The sequence below is a fragment of the Xyrauchen texanus genome, chromosome 20 (assembly GCF_025860055.1).
Source record: "Xyrauchen texanus isolate HMW12.3.18 chromosome 20, RBS_HiC_50CHRs, whole genome shotgun sequence".
NCBI lineage: Eukaryota > Metazoa > Chordata > Actinopteri > Cypriniformes > Catostomidae > Xyrauchen > Xyrauchen texanus.
This window is the reverse complement of record NC_068295.1, coordinates 2761306-2777361: the sequence shown is the minus strand read 5'-3', so window position 1 is coordinate 2777361 and position 16056 is coordinate 2761306. Positions and strand designations below refer to the sequence as shown.

The following is a 16056-nucleotide window of genomic DNA, read 5'->3' as shown; positions in this document are numbered from 1 at the left end:
ATAGCCTACCTGCGTTTCTGATTATCTGTATTAATCTTTTAGCCTTTCTTTCTGAATCGTGTGCTTGTAGGGGCATAAGCCTGAGTGCAAAGACTAAATTTGTGCCATGAATCCAGGATATTAACAAGATGATACCCACGCATTCACATTCAGGAGTTGCATAGGATTGCATAAGATTTGAAATTACACTTTTATTCTATGCATCGTGGGACTGTTATTGCAATGCATATTATTTTCATGCTTGTTCTGTGAGGTTTTGGCTTAGAATTTGATTAGCTTGACAATACAAATATGCGTAAACATTTCTCTAAATATGAGTAACTTCACTTTTATAATCTCATAAGAGATGACACCACAGTGGTTTCATGTTCTGGAGATAAACTAGTCAACACTATGAGAACTAGAGAGCAAGTGAGTTTATAGGACATGCTGGAGCAACAGTGCCTCCTGTTGAAATTATTAAATAATCACATTCATATAGTCAGCTATGGTATTTTTTTTTTTGTTTCTTTGTGGGGGGGGTTCTGTCATAAGTGACTCATCTTTTGAATTAATCTGGTTTTGTGCTGATTTTGGTTGCAGATTAAACTGATTCCTCCCAATGCAATTTCAGTAGTTCATAGGTCCGAACAAGTCTGTTTGACAAAATAATGCAACACGTGCACAGTATCTATGTGTATTTGTGAGTTATATGGTGAAATGGAACGCCCAGAAACATGCTACGGTTCGGCTCATGATTATTAATTAGGTAACTCTGACGCCGTTTCGTGACTCGTAAATGTTAATTAGGTCATTCTGACGTTAAGTTATTATCATCCAATGGCGAAGGCTTATCTCATGAATATTAAGAACACAGCTTATCGCGGCTGCGTGCAAATCAGTATAGATCAAACTAGTAAAAGATTGAAGTAGATATTATTATTTATACTCTCCCTGATTGTTATCAAGACAATCTTAAACTAGTATTGATAATTATGGACGCGTTATAATCTTTCCGGTCACAAATCATACACTTGTCAATTTAGTAAACAAACGGAACAAATCATGCCATGTCATCTACAGACTATGACCAAAACAAACGTTTAAATTAATTGAGAGCCCAGTTCAATCTAATGTTTTCTCACCTGTGTAAAACAACTCAATCCTTCTTTCAGTCCCTCAGTAATTTGGATTTCATTGACTTGGATGTTTGAAAGTCTCCCTTTACCTGCCACATGAACCACAAGAAGGCTAATGACTCAATAAAGTAATACTGCAAGCTAATTGGTGTTGATCGATTCACGAATGAATGACTCTTATGAACAGGTTCTTTTTAGTGAATCACACACTTATAGCGCAACCAGTGTGGTCAAATTCCCGTACAAATGACTCTTATGAACAGGTTCTTTTTAATGAATCACACACTTCTAGCGCAACCAGTGTGGTCCAATTCCCGTACAAATGACTCTTATGAACAGGTTCTTTTTAATGAATCACACACTTATAGCGCAACCAGTGTGGTCCGATTCCCGTACAAATGACTCTTATGAACTGGTTCTTTTGAATGAATCACAAACTTATAGTGCAAACTGTGTAGTCCCATTCCAGAACGAATGACTCTTATGAACCGGTTCTTTTTAGTGAATCACAAACACATGCTGCAACCAGCATAATCCGATTCCTGAAAGAATGACTCTTATGAACCGGTTCTTTTTAGTGAATCACAAAACTTATAGTGCAAACAGTGTATTCCCATTCCCGAACAAATGATTCTTATGAACCAGTTCTTTTTAGTGAATCACAGTCATACAGCACAGCATGTGTAGTCCCATTTCCGAACGAATGACTCTTATGAACCGGTTCTTTTTAGTGAATCACAAACTTATAGTGCAAACAGTGTATTCCCATTCCCGAACAAATGATTCTTATGAACCAGTTCTTTTTAGTGAATCACAAACACATGCTGCAACCAGTGTAATCCGATTCCTGAAAGAATGACTCTTATGAACCGGTTCTTTTTAGTGAATCACAAACTTATAGTGCAAACATGTATTCCCATTTCCGAACAAATGACTCTTATGAACCGGTTCTTTTTAGTGAATCACAAACACATGCTGCAACCAGCATAATCCGATTCCTGAAAGAATGACTCTTATGAACCGGTTCTTTTTAGTGAATCACAATCATACAGCACAGCATGTGTAGTCCCATTCCCGAATGAATGACTCTTATGAACCGGTTCTTTTTAGTGAATCACAAACACATGCTGCAACCAGTGTAATCCGATTCCTGAAAGAATGACTCTTATGAACCGGTTCTTTTTAGTGAATCACAAACTTATAGTGCAAACATGTATTCCCATTCCCGAACAAATGACTCTTATGAACCGGTTCTTTTTAGTGAATCACAAACACATGCTGCAACCAGCATAATCCGATTCCTGAAAGAATGACTCTTATGAACCGGTTCTTTTTAGTGAATCACAATCATACAGCACAGCATGTGTAGTCCCATTCCCGAATGAATGACTCTTATGAACCAGTTCTTTTTAGTGAATCACAAACTTATAGCGCAAACAGTGTAGTCCCATTCCCGAACAACTGACTCTTATGAACCGGTTCTTTTTAGTGAATCACAATCATACAGCACAGCATGTGTAGTCTGATTCCCGAACGAATGACTCTTATGAACCAGTTCTTTTTAGTGAATCACAATCATACAGCACAGCATGTGTAGTCTGATTCCCGAACGAATGACTCTTATGAACCGGTTCTTTTTAGTGAATCACAATCATACAGCACAGCATGTGTAGTCTGATTCCCGAACGAATGACTCTTATGAACCAGTTCTTTTTAGTGAATCACAAACACGTGCTGCAACCAGCGTAGTTCGATTCAAGAACGAATGACTCTTATGAGCCGGTTACTCTGACTCACAAGTCATTCGGTACTTTTGTCATGTCCATATTTAAATTCATATATAAAAGGCTCATGAGACTTAAATCCGTGTCATTACAGACCGATTGTTCACATGACATATCAGTTACAGATACAGTTGCCAACACATTTTGAGGTTTGCTGTTATCAGTGATAATTTATTAAATGAATACAAGATTGAATAAACTATTTGTTCGCAGTATATGCAAAAAATGACTGACTGTACCTTTAAGACCAAAATCAGCAGTTTGCCTCTTAGCCTGTTTTTCCCATCTTATAAAAGAAAGCGTGTAGCAGTTCTGGAACGAGTGCATGAGTTCATGGAAAATACACCGTCTGTCATTTAGGTTTTATTCGATGGTTCTTGGCTCCAGAAACGTATTCATATTTTATCCTCCCTTTTAGTGAGGTATTTTCCAGTTCCTGTCTCTTGGCAGCACCGAACACCAGACTACACCTTCCAAACACAGTAAAAATGAGTAAAAAAGAAAGCAGCTGCAGACCGGGATAAATATAATTAGCCCTCCAGCAGGAACGCTTCCAAAGCAGCCAAACCCTTTCCTCTACTGTGCTCATAAAAAGATCTCTGACTGGTGTGTTTCATAAAGATTTAAGAGGCTGAACACATTCGTCAGAAACATTGTCATACAGGTTTGGAACCACACGAGGGTGAGTAAGTGATGACAGAATCTCGATGCGACACCGTCCAATTTCTAACCCTTTTTGGAGCGTGGCTTCATTAAAAGTTATTTTGCGTTTAACCCTTAAATGCATGGGTGTTTCTCCCAAAAACTTTAGTAACCTGGCACGTATATCCATCACAAATGTCCCTACAGAAGGCCCAGATAGTGTCAAACTATCTTAACATGTTCAAGATATTAAGAAAACCTACAACAGGATTCATTACTTCACAATTAAATTTCATGACACATATATTGAGCTACACGTAACACATTATCTACACAGAAGATATCTCAGGCACTTTTTGTGTCTAAACAAAAGCACAATTTTAATTATTTCAGTCATGCACCCGAATGATAGCCAAATCACACTGTTCACGTGTTGTACTTGCTATAGTTTACTTCCACGTTGCTTCTTAAATGTCAAATGTAAGTCAAGTTAATCACTGAATCATCAGCGCCACCTTGAGTAACAAACAGCATGTAAAATATGTATGTGCACACGCATACGGCACTTTTACTTTGGGTAATCATGCAGCTATATATAATAAAAACATTATATATATATATTTATTTTTTTGCAATTTTGTCATTTTTTTGTCGTTACACTAAATAGAAATGTTGAGGCATACAGAAGAGGTGTGGGCATAACTCCAAACCAATGGATGAGGTACAGGGAGTGGAATGAGGTCCCAGGTCACTAAAGACCCGAGGCATGCATTTAAAGGTACAGTAACTATTTTTTCATGTAAAAATCCATGCAAAAAATGTTCCTACTCCCTGAAAGATATTACTGAAATAAGTGTCACGAGATATCTCAAAAATGTGTCTGCGGTCCCTGACGCTTTCGACCCGTCAATCATTTTGCATATTCTCACAGTATTGTAGTTGCAGCGAATTATTGAGGCATAATGCCATTTGTATGTCATGTTGTTCATAACAGCTGTCAGCTGAGGGCGCTGTTTTGATGCTGCTGCTGCTGTTGTTTAACAACCGTTTCTGCATGATGTCGGCCTTAAAACACTTGTCTGGCTGGAAGTAGAAAGGCTAAAATCGCCTTTAAGGGTTAACGATTCTGATGAATGCCAACTGAACAGTCAGCCTCCATTTGAACCACAAAGATCACCGCAGAGACAAATCCATTGGCAGTCTACATTTGTAAGTCTGTTGACAACACCATTCCTGGTAAATCTGAACTGTAGTTGGACGGAGAGAACAAAAAGTGGATTTTTTTCCCCCCAGTTCTTTCTGCTGGTTTCTTACATTGAAGTTTAATTACCCACAAGTGCCAAAGTCCACATTTATACGGTGGCTTCCAACCCAAAATACAGGTCAGCCACATCCAACTTCCACCAGACCTGACCTTCTTACCACAGACAGTTTAAGACACTGTCAGATTTTACATCCAGTGTTAGAGTGGGGAATTATCATATCCAACGATTTGTGTTTACCTTAAACCAAATATGAGAGCGACATTTAAAGAAACAGTTCACCCAAAAAATGTTTAATTCTCTCATCATTTTCTCACCCTCATGCCACCCCAGATACGTATGCCTTTCTTTGTTGTACAGAACACAAATTAAGTTACTTAGAAGAATATCTCAGCTCTGTAGCTCCATACAATGTATGTAGCTTCAACGCAAGTGAATGTTGGCCAGAACTTTGAAGGACCAAAAAGCACATAAAGGCAGCATAAAAGTAATCCTTAAGACTCCTGTGGTTTAATCCATGTCTTCAGAAGTGATATGATAGGTGTGGGTGAGAAACACATCAATATTTAAGTCCTTTTTGAAATATAAATTCTCCTTCCTGCCCAGTAGGTGGCGATATGCACGAAGAATGCAAATCACCAAAAACAGAGAAAGTGAAAGTGGAGATTTATAGTAAAAAGGACTTTAATATTGATGTTTCAAAGCCACACCTATCATATTTCAACAGAAGACATGGATTAAACCACTGGAACCATACTTTTATGCTGCCTTTATGCTTTTTTTTTTAGCTTCAAAGTTCTGGTCACCATTCACTTGCATTGTATGGACCAACAGAGCTGAAGAAATTAATACACATCTTGGATGGCACGAGGGCGGGTAAATGAGAATTTTCATTTTTGGGTGAATGATCCCTTTAATCTTGTTTTACCCTTTTTTAACTGCCTACAGAATGTGCTTTGTGTTTTCACGTGTAGGCATTTTAATAAAACTTTCACACACCTTTTAATGATTTTTAATGGCCAACAAATGCTTTACATTTACACGCTAAAACCAAGTCTCCTTCCAGGTCCTTTAACCATATTAAAAGTTCAATTTGGAGCCACATATAAAGAATACTTGGATGGGTTTAAGTTCTTTATTTCTGCATTATCAAAAAAAAAAAAAAAAAAAGCTTTTTAGTGTGTTGGTGCTGCCCCCTAGCGGAAGTACTACGCCATGTCAGTAAAACAGCATTTGAAATGTTAAAAAAAAAATAGAATACAGTTAATTAAATTGTATTTATTGAATACAAAAAAGGACAGTTCCTTTGTGGTTTTTAGTATGGATCATACAAAAATGCAAATGTTTTTATTTTGCACTCGCAACAAGAACGTCTGTCATGCAAACAAGAACATAAGACAAAATTAACCTATAGAATGTCCTTAAAACATTTGCTTATGTACACATAATATATAAACTGGCATTTGCTGAGTGCATGTTATCAGTAGTCAACAGTTTAGGGAGTAATATATATATATTAAATAAAAAAAGCTATCAGTGTCCAGAAACACCTTAATCTTACAAAGAAAATTGAGTGTTTCACTTGAGATCTGTCGTGACGTTATCATGCCTGGAAATAGAATAAAATGAACATTCACCCACTCTACATAAACTATAATTGTGCAACTCAAACAATCAGGAAACCAAAAGTGCAGTGGTCAGTATTGTTGATCGAACTGACACAGGAACGGGAATAATAAACATAAGACAAACGAGACACACTGAAGGAGTCTCTGTACAGTAGGTCCACTGCCGAGCCCACTATAGATCTTTACTCAACATCATCTTCCTCCAGGCTCGGAGCACTTAATAGGTGCTATAAAGAGGGAAAATTAAGATGTATTAGTGTTCATTAACAACAAGGACTGAGAAGAGAGCAACAAGACCATTTTTAATGTTCAAGAGGTGAAATAGCCAAAGGTCACTGCAGGAAGACCCTTAACTTTGGTTAGTTCTTGGTTTCTCTCGCATTCTTTCTTATCCCGAAATAGCTATGAGCAGCTACCCGGGGGGTTTAAAAGAATGCATAGAACGGTACACCGAAATTTAAAGGAAATGTGCACATGTTGTGTCCTCACCTGGCTGATCGACGGCAGGTTGGCAAGTACCATCTGGAAGACCGGAGGTGGTAAGGTTTGCTGGAGCACCTGTAGAAGCTGCTGGGGCTGGTCACATACAGCGATGGCATTGGTCAGGTGGTCCACACCCTTCTCATTGTCTCCTGTGGAAAAAAGAAGTATAGATTTGAACCATTTGACATTTACTACTATATAACAGACAATTATCTGGACTGGTAACCCGTTCATTTTCAACACAGACGGGCATCTCACCCTGTGCCAGCAGCTCCTCTCCCAGCTGAATCTCATCAAGGAAGAATTTCTGGACAGCTCCTGCATCTTTAAGATCTGGTAGCTGACAGAGAAATACTCATTAGATTTCATGTTCACTTTTAATTACAGGATTCAATTTCAGATATATTTAAAGGGGTAGTTCAATCAAAAATGTAATTTCTCTCATTATTCACTCACCCTCATGCCATCCCAGATGTGTATGATTTACTTTCTTATACTGAACACAAATGCAGATTTTTAGAAGAATATTTCAGCTCTGTAGGTTCATACAATGCAAGTGAATGGTGGAAAGATCTATTAAGGTGTGGGTGAGAAACAGATTAATACGCAAGTCCTTGTTTACTATGAATTCTCCTCCCTGCCCATTAGGTGGCAATATGCCAGAAGAATGCAAATCAACAAAAAGAAAGTGAAAGTGGAGATTTATAGTAACAAAAGGACTTAGATATTGATGTGTTTCTCACCCACACCTATCATATCACTTCAGAAGACATGGATTACACCAACGGAGTCATACAGACAACTTTTATGCTGCCTTTATGTGCTTTTTGGAGCTTCAATATTCAAGTCCTTGTTTACTATGAATTCTCCTCCCTCTCTATTAGGTGGCGATATGCCAGAAGAATGCAAATCAATGAAATCAACAAAAAAGAAAGTGAAAATGGAGATTTATAGTAACAAAAGGACTTAAATATTGATGTGTTTCTCACCCACACCTATCATATCACTTCAGAAGACATGGATTACACCACTGGAGTCATACAGACAACTTTTATGCTGCCTTTATGTGCTTTTTGGAGCTTCAATATTCAAGTCCTTGTTTACTATAAATTCTCCTCCCTGTCCATTAGGTGGCGATATACCAGAATAATGCAAATCAACAAAAAGAGAAAGTGAAAGTGGAGATTTATAGTGAAAAATGACTTAAATATTGATGTGTTTCTCACCCACACCAATCATATCACTTCAGAAGACATGGATTACACCACTGGAGTCATACAGACTACTTGTATGCTGCGAGTACGAATCGTTGCGCGTTTCAATCCACTAGGTGAACTACCCCTTTAAAATAATAAGAACAGCGCAAACAGAAAATTTTGATGTACCCGAGCAAGTCCAGATTCATCTTGAGCAGCTTTCTGTGACCTTCTTCCTGCAAAAGAGAGAGAAAACACAATATTAAAATGCACACCCAAAACCCAAGATAGTAGCCCTAGTTGATTATTAATCGATTTAGCCAATAATATTGTTTTAACCGCTCGCTCTAACATGACTGAGGCACAATTGTTTTAAAAGTGTCTCTGTAAAGAGGCACATACATTAAGGTACTAAAGCAACCTGGATGACTATATCCTACATTTATTGGGTACCAGTAAACAAGTGACCAACTCGGGAATTAGCATATCAACTGATTCCTCATTTGAGGCATCCAAGAGGAGCCCCACGTGCACATTTTCAGAAAAGTAAATAAATGTTCAAACAACTACTGAATTATCTTTTATTAATATTTATATATACAAAGAGCAGTAAATAAATTCTGTTTTGAAATGTTATTCTTTTTAAATGTAACATTTTGGCTTATCATTAAACATCAATATTTATACACACACACACATATATATATATATATATATATATATTAGCGGTACACCATTATATCGGGTTTTACCGATTAATCGGTGCCGACAGTAGCTTTTGGATACTATTGGTTATTGGAAAAAATCTCTAACATGGTGATATATGTTCATCTGGTGAGATGTATATCTCATACCCCCCAAATGACAGACCAATTACTCCAAAAAGAACAGAAATCACCATCCGAAATCAAAAACCAAAGTAACTGCCCTTCTAGTAATAGCACAGCATGCGCAACCTAAATACCAGCATGGCTAACCCTAGCTCGATGTATACAGCTAATCGGTTTTATATTAACCAGATGTCTGGGGCCCTATTTACTATCCTCCAACCACATGACTCACGTTCACGCAGTCTCGTTTTGAAATTAGGATCGCTTCGTCGTTTTCTGTCGAAATAGATACAGTACCCGATGATCAGCGTCCCACACACGCCCGCCGCGATCGCGCTTGATTTGCTGCCCATCATCGGAGCGGCGAGTCTTCTTGAATCTGATCCACGTGGCCGCACCACAGAGCAATGGAAGGACCCCTCTGCGAGTGACGAAGGCACCGTGAGACTGTTCATTGCAAATGCCTGAAAGATAAAAACAAATACGAATTAATATTTGTCAAATGAAATAATAGTTAAATATTTCTAAGTCAAGTTTATTTAAAAACGTCACATATCAAATTAATTTATAGTGTACATTCCAAAACAACATCTACTTATTGACTAAATGCTGCACAGAGGTTTTATAAACGAATAAATTACACTAAATCAGTTATGACGCGACATGTTCACCAGTTATATTTCTGTTATATTGTTACCTTATATGGTTATGTCAGGTAATATCTAGCAGAAAAAGTTTGAATGAAAATGGTGTCCTTAATATTTGTATTATGCAGTCTGTTTTGGCCTAACTACGCCCTATTACAATATAGTAGCCTATCGCTTCTTGTACCTCATTACTTAATCATTTACAATACAACATGAAGGACACCACATATGGAAAAAAATGAATAATAATATATATATATATATATATATTAAAAGTTTAAGTTAATTTGTTAATTATTTTACCTCAAATCACCTAAGAAAATGTGGCGGGAAAACAGTGGTCATTTCGAGCGTGGACAGTTATTCCTGCTCTTTTAAACCGGTCAGCATGCAACAGAAAAGGCGCGAATAAAGCGTAAAAGGATCGCCTGAACGAGTGACAAGGTCAGAGAGGTAAACTAATAACAAACAATAAAGCTTTTATTACATACATACCATTGAAAAAAAAATCTATATTGGACTGTAACCAGTAAAGATAAATAAAATAATTCGACCTAGTTACCCAGTTACTTACTGTAGCAGGTGCATTTTTACTTAATCCATCAATAACGGTTTCTTTAGCTCAAGGAATATTAGGTTCAATACGAGTTAAGCTCAGTCGACAGCATTTTTGGCATAATGTTGATTACCACAACAAATTAGTTTTGACTCGTCCCTGCTTTTCTTAAAAAAAAAAAAATAAATCTGTTACATTAAGACACTTACAATGGATGTTAATGGGGCCAATCTGTAAATAATGTGTGTGTTCACATGATTTTAGTGCAGGGTTGCCAACTTTGGATATTAGGCTGAATTGGCATTAATAAACATGCATGTTATCGTTCAAGCCCAGGTGGCCCCATACCTGTACCTATGGTTGCCCCTAATCACATCTTCCACAGTTTTAGCAATAAATGCGTAAAATATGCGTTTGCGTTAATATGCGTTATTCAATACAAATTGTATATCCTTTCTTATATGCTGAAATTAGAACTTTCCAGACCCCTGACTTCATACATCTTTTATAGGTAAAAAATATATTTATTTTTATCTTATTTATGTGTACATTTTGGTTGGTTTAATACATATTTTTTTCTTGCTTCACCTGTATTTGTCTTTATGACTCACTCAGTAATTGTATGCATACATTGTTTGATCTTATTGAACATTTATATAGAAAATAAATCTATAAATATATATATAGGCTCACTTATGCCAGTTTACCTACATTCACAATTTCAAAACACCCATACACTTTGGCATTTGGGTTTGAAGTCCAAAAATGGTTTTCAGTGGTGGCTGAGGTACCAAGCTCACCCGCAAGCGCAAAGTTGGTTGGTAATATAATTGCAATTAATTACTAATTTACAGAATTACTAAACTGCATTTAATGTTTACATTGTAAATCTGGAACTTTTTGAAATTTTCAATTTTGTTTGGCTTCAAAATGGTAGGAGAAATCTAACTAAATTAACTTAATTTAAATAAGACCTAATTTTTATAATATTCTGATGGTACCTACTGTCACAATGATGAGTCACGAGTCCAAGTGCAAGTGAACAGTTTATTAGAGACGGATAGCACAGGGAGAAACTCAAAACGCCGCGTTACAGGCGGGCGACCTAGAAGTAACAATCTAGAAAAGAGGTAGACAGGACTGGAATATAGCGCGAACACAAGTCAGCGTCAGGATCCAATCTCCCAGACGATCCCACAGAAGACTGGAGGTGAGGAGCAAACGGGTGGCACCCACAAGGAACAAGGATACAGGAACTGGGTAACAGAATACAAACATGAATAACGAACCGACACCATGCATGACAATTACCAGCTAGATAAAGGCAGCTAACAAGCAGTAGTGATTAGTAGCAGCTGACGGCAGTGGAGTAATCAGCTGGTGCTAAGCAACAAACGAGCACTACACACACACACCCACACACCTATAAACACACCAACAGATGACGGAATGAACACATGGATCGATGAACCGTGACAGTACCCCCTCCCCTAAGAGTGCCTCCTGGCACTCCCAGGAGAGCCTACCTGACGATTGTAATCCTCGATAAGGGAGTGATCCAGTATGTCCCTAGCAGGAACCCAACTCCTCTCCTCCGGACCGTAACCCTCCCAGTCCACCAAGTACTGGAATCCGCGTCCCCTCCGTCTAGAGTCCAGAATACGATTAACCGAATATGTAGGCTCCCCGTCTACGAGTCGCGGCGGTGGGGGAACCGGCATCGGCGGATTAAGGTTAGACCGAAAAACCGGTTTCAATTTGGAGACATGAAAGGCGGGGTGAATTCTCCTGTACGCTGGAGGAAGTTTGAGACGGACTGTCACCGGACTAATGATCTTGGTGACAGTGAACGGGCCGATAAATTTAGGAGCAAGTTTATTAGACACGGAACGGAGCGGAATATTCTTAGTAGAAAGCCACACCTTTTGACCCACAACGTACACGGGAGGCTTTGACCGGTGGCGATCGGCCTTGGCCTTAGTGCGCGCCCTCACCTGGAGCAGAGTCTCGTGGGCTCTGGTCCATGTGCGGTGGCACCTCTGGACGAAGGCGTGAGCAGAGGGGACCGCGACTTCGGATTCCAGACTGGGAAAAATAGGTGGCTGGTACCCTACGCTACCCTCAAATGGAGATAGGCCCGTGGATGACACTGGTAACGAGTTATGTGCGTACTCCACCCATGAGAGCTTCTGGCTCCAGGAGGAAGGATTTTGAGAAACCAAACATCGCAACACTCTCTCTAAGTCTTGGTTGGCACGCTCGGTCTGCCCGTTGCTCTGAGGGTGAAACCCAGAAGAAAGACTGACACTCGCCCCCAATAAACGACAAAACTCTCTCCAAAATTTGGAAATAAATTGGGGACCCCTGTCAGAGACCACGTCCATCGGGAGGCCATGTAATCGAAAGACGTGATCTACAACAGCAACCGCTGTCTCCTTGGCAGACAGTAATTTAGGCAAGGGAATGAAATGGGCCGCCTTCGAGAATCGGTCCACTACGGTCAAAACGACCGAATTGCCCTGGGAGGGCGGGAGGGCAGTGACAAAATCTAGCGCGATGTGGGACCAGGGTCTAGAAGGGACAGCCAGCGGTTGGAGTAACCCATCCGGTGGGCGATTGGAAGTCTTACCATGAGCACAGACCGAACATGCCAATACAAAACTCTGAATGTCGCGAGCCATAGAGGGCCACCAGAATCGTTGCCTGACCAAAAAACTGGTGCGATTAGCTCCTGGGTGACATGCTATAGTGGAACAATGACCCCACCGGATTACGTCGGACCTTGACCCCTCCGGTACAAATAAGCGACTCGGTGGACAATCGGGCGGAGGCGTTACCCCTTCTAAGGCCGCACGGACCTTCGCCTCTACCTCCCAAACGAGTGTGGAGACAATGAGTCTCTCAGGAAAAATGCACTCGGGAGTAGACGGGCGAACGGAACGATCAAAAATACGAGACAAAGCATCAGGCTTGATGTTTTTGGAGCCCGGACGATACGACAAGGAAAACTCGAAACGACCGAAAAAAAGTCCCTACCGAGCCTGCCTGGAGTTGAGTCGTTTAGCTGATCTGATATACTCAAGGTTCTTATGATCAGTCCAGACAATAAAGGGGGGGAAAGACGGCGCTGGGAAAGAACCGTTCCTACCCCCACCTCTGAGGCGTCGACCTCCACCACAAACTGACGTGAAGGATCAGGGGCTATAAGAATGGGAGCTGAAACGAAGCGGCTCTTGAGGTTGGTAAATGCAGCTTCAGCTACACCAGACCACCTGAACGTCGCCTGGGAAGAGGTCAAGGCAGTCAGAGGAGCGGCTAGTTGGCTGAAATTGCGAATGAAACGCCGGTAAAAATTGGCGAACCCCAGAAACCTCTGTAGGGCCTTACGGGAATCTGGAGTTGGCCAATCCACCACAGCCTTAACCTTGTCGGGATCCATGCGCACCCCCTCGGAGGAGATGATATAACCCAGAAATGGAACCGACTGGGCATGGAACGAACATTTCTCCGCCTTGACAAAAAGCCCATTCTCTAACAGTCTCTGGAGCACTCGCCTGACGTGCTGAACGTATTCTTGGAGAGAAGAAGAAAATATCAGTATGTCATCCAGGTAGACATATATGAACTGATCTACCATATCTCTCAGCACGTCATTCACGAGTGCCTGGAAAACCGCAGGGGAGTTAGACAGGCCGAACGGCATGACCAAATATTCAAAGTGTCCCCTGGGGGTGTTAAAAGCAGTTTTCCATTCATCCCCCTTCCTTATGCGGACCAAATGATAAGCATTGCGTAAATCCAATTTTGTGAAGATGGATGCTCCCTGCAACCTCTCGAAGGCCGAAGACATCAACGGCAAAGGATAAGTATTCCTTACCGTGATGTTGTTCAACCCTCGGTAGTCAATACAAGGTCGCAGAGAGCCATCCTTCTTGCCCACAAAAAAGAACCCTGCCCCCGCTGGAGAAGAGGAGGGGCGGATGAACCCAGAGGCTAGAGAATCAGAAATATATTTCTCCATGGCCTCCCTTTCCGGAGCGGAAAGTGAGTATAACTTGCCTTTCGGCGGAGACATACCTGTCAGTAAATCAATGGCACAGTCATAGGGACGATGCGGAGGGAGAGAAGCAGCCCGAGACTTACTGAACACTTCCTTCAGGTCAAGATACTCACGTGGCACGTTAGATAGATCCACGTGTTCATCCTGAAACACAACACAAGACACTGGAGAACACGCAGACATTAAACAAGAAGCATGACAATATTCACTCCAAGACAAAACAGAATTCCTGCACCAATTAATATGCGGGTTATGGAGTGCCAGCCAGGGATGGCCAAGTACCACAGGAGCAGAAGGGGAGTGGATTAAAAGGAACTCGATCTCCTCAGAATGGTTACCAGAGGTAACGAGTCTCACTAAGGCCGTGGAGTGGGTAACAGTTGGCCGTTAAGTGCTACTACAGAAATGGGTTGAGGGAGTGTCACCACAGGTATCATGAGTCTCTGAGCGAAGTTAAAGTCTAAAAAATTTCCCTCTGCCCCCGAGTCTATCAAAGCCTCACAGTCAACGCTCTGAGCAGAAAGTTTTAAACTGACAGTGAGATGAGTGGCAGAAAAAGAGGATTTAGTCAAAATAAATCCACCCGTCAGTAACCTCTTACCTACTGGCAGGTGCTGGCTTTTACCGGACATTGGAGAGCAATGTGGCCAACGGCTCCACAATATAAACACAATCCTTTCTCTCTCCTTCTCTGCTTCTCCCTTTGCGATAGACGAGATCTGCCCATCTGCATAGGCTCAGGACCTGAAAAAGACTCTGCAGTTTCCACAGCAGGAAAAGATACGTTAGCCTGTGCAGCGACCGGCCAACCTCGCTGTGTTCGCGGTCCCCGTCGGCGTAGTCGCGAGTCCACCAGAATGGCTAGGTCGATGAGTTTATCCACCCCCGTGGGTAACTCCATGGCATAGATTTCATCCTTGATGTGCTCAGAGAGTCCGTGTAAAAACATGTCCCATTGAGCCTCCAAATTCCAGCCACACTCCGCAGCCAAGGTGCGGAACTCAATCGAATAGTCTGTGACTGGACGATCTCCTTGGCGCAACTCCGCGAGAATGCGCGCTGCGTCTCTACCGGAGGCTGCGCGATCAAAGACCTTTCTGAGCTCGTGTGAAAAGCTATCAAAAGAGTCACAACAAGGAAGTCGCTGTTCCCACACCGTAGTTCCCCAAGTCGCGGCTCTCCCCGATAAAAGTGTGATGACAAAAGCCACTTTAGATTCCTCAGTGGGGAATGATGAAGGTTGAAGAGAGATGTGCAGTGAACACTTCTCCAGAAATGAACGACATAATTGAGGCTCACCGGAATAAAACGCTGGAGGTGGAAGACGTGGTTCAGTAGCTCGAATGGTCTGCGCGACCGAAACAGGTGGGCTTGTAGTCGCTTGACCTCGCACTGAAGCCGTCTCGGTCCTTAGCTGTTGCAACTGAGTGGTTAATTCGGAGACCTGGGTTACCAACGCCTGTATAGCACGACCCGTGGCCACCGCCTGTTCCTCCTGTTGTTGCATACGAGCCTCACTCCTAGATAGAATCTCTGTCAATTCGGTCACACTTGCTGGATTCATCTTGGGTCGGTTCGTTCTGTCACAATGATGAGTCACGAGTCCAAGTGCAAGTGAACAGTTTATTAGAGACGGATAGCACAGGGAGAAACTCAAAACGCCGCGTTACAGGCGGGCGACCTAGAAGTAACAATCTAGAAAAGAGGTAGACAGGACTGGAATATAGCGCGAACACAAGTCAGCGTCAGGATCCAATCTCCCAGACGATCCCACAGAAGACTGGAGGTGAGGGTGGCACCCACAAGGAACAAGGATACAGGAACTGGGTAACAGAATACAAACATGAATA

At 41.2% G+C, this 16056-nt stretch overlaps 1 protein-coding gene and 1 non-coding gene across 2 annotated transcripts; both read right to left on the bottom strand.

Annotated features, from left to right (window-relative positions):
- Nucleotides 1-5933: 5933 nt before the first annotated feature.
- On the bottom strand, nucleotides 5934-9679 carry LOC127660948 (mitochondrial import receptor subunit TOM20 homolog). Its single transcript, XM_052151449.1, has 5 exons — nucleotides 9176-9679; nucleotides 8303-8349; nucleotides 7176-7257; nucleotides 6924-7066; nucleotides 5934-6661 (listed from the first exon to the last, which is right to left on the bottom strand). Exons 1-5 carry the CDS (start codon nucleotides 9396-9398, stop codon nucleotides 6617-6619), a joined length of 540 nt encoding a protein of 179 aa, XP_052007409.1. The 5' UTR covers nucleotides 9399-9679; the 3' UTR covers nucleotides 5934-6616.
- LOC127661180 (small nucleolar RNA SNORA14) lies at nucleotides 6738-6873 on the bottom strand. Its single transcript, XR_007972743.1, has one exon. It is a non-coding gene; the product is annotated as a small nucleolar RNA SNORA14 (small nucleolar RNA).
- Nucleotides 9680-16056: the final 6377 nt, after the last annotated feature.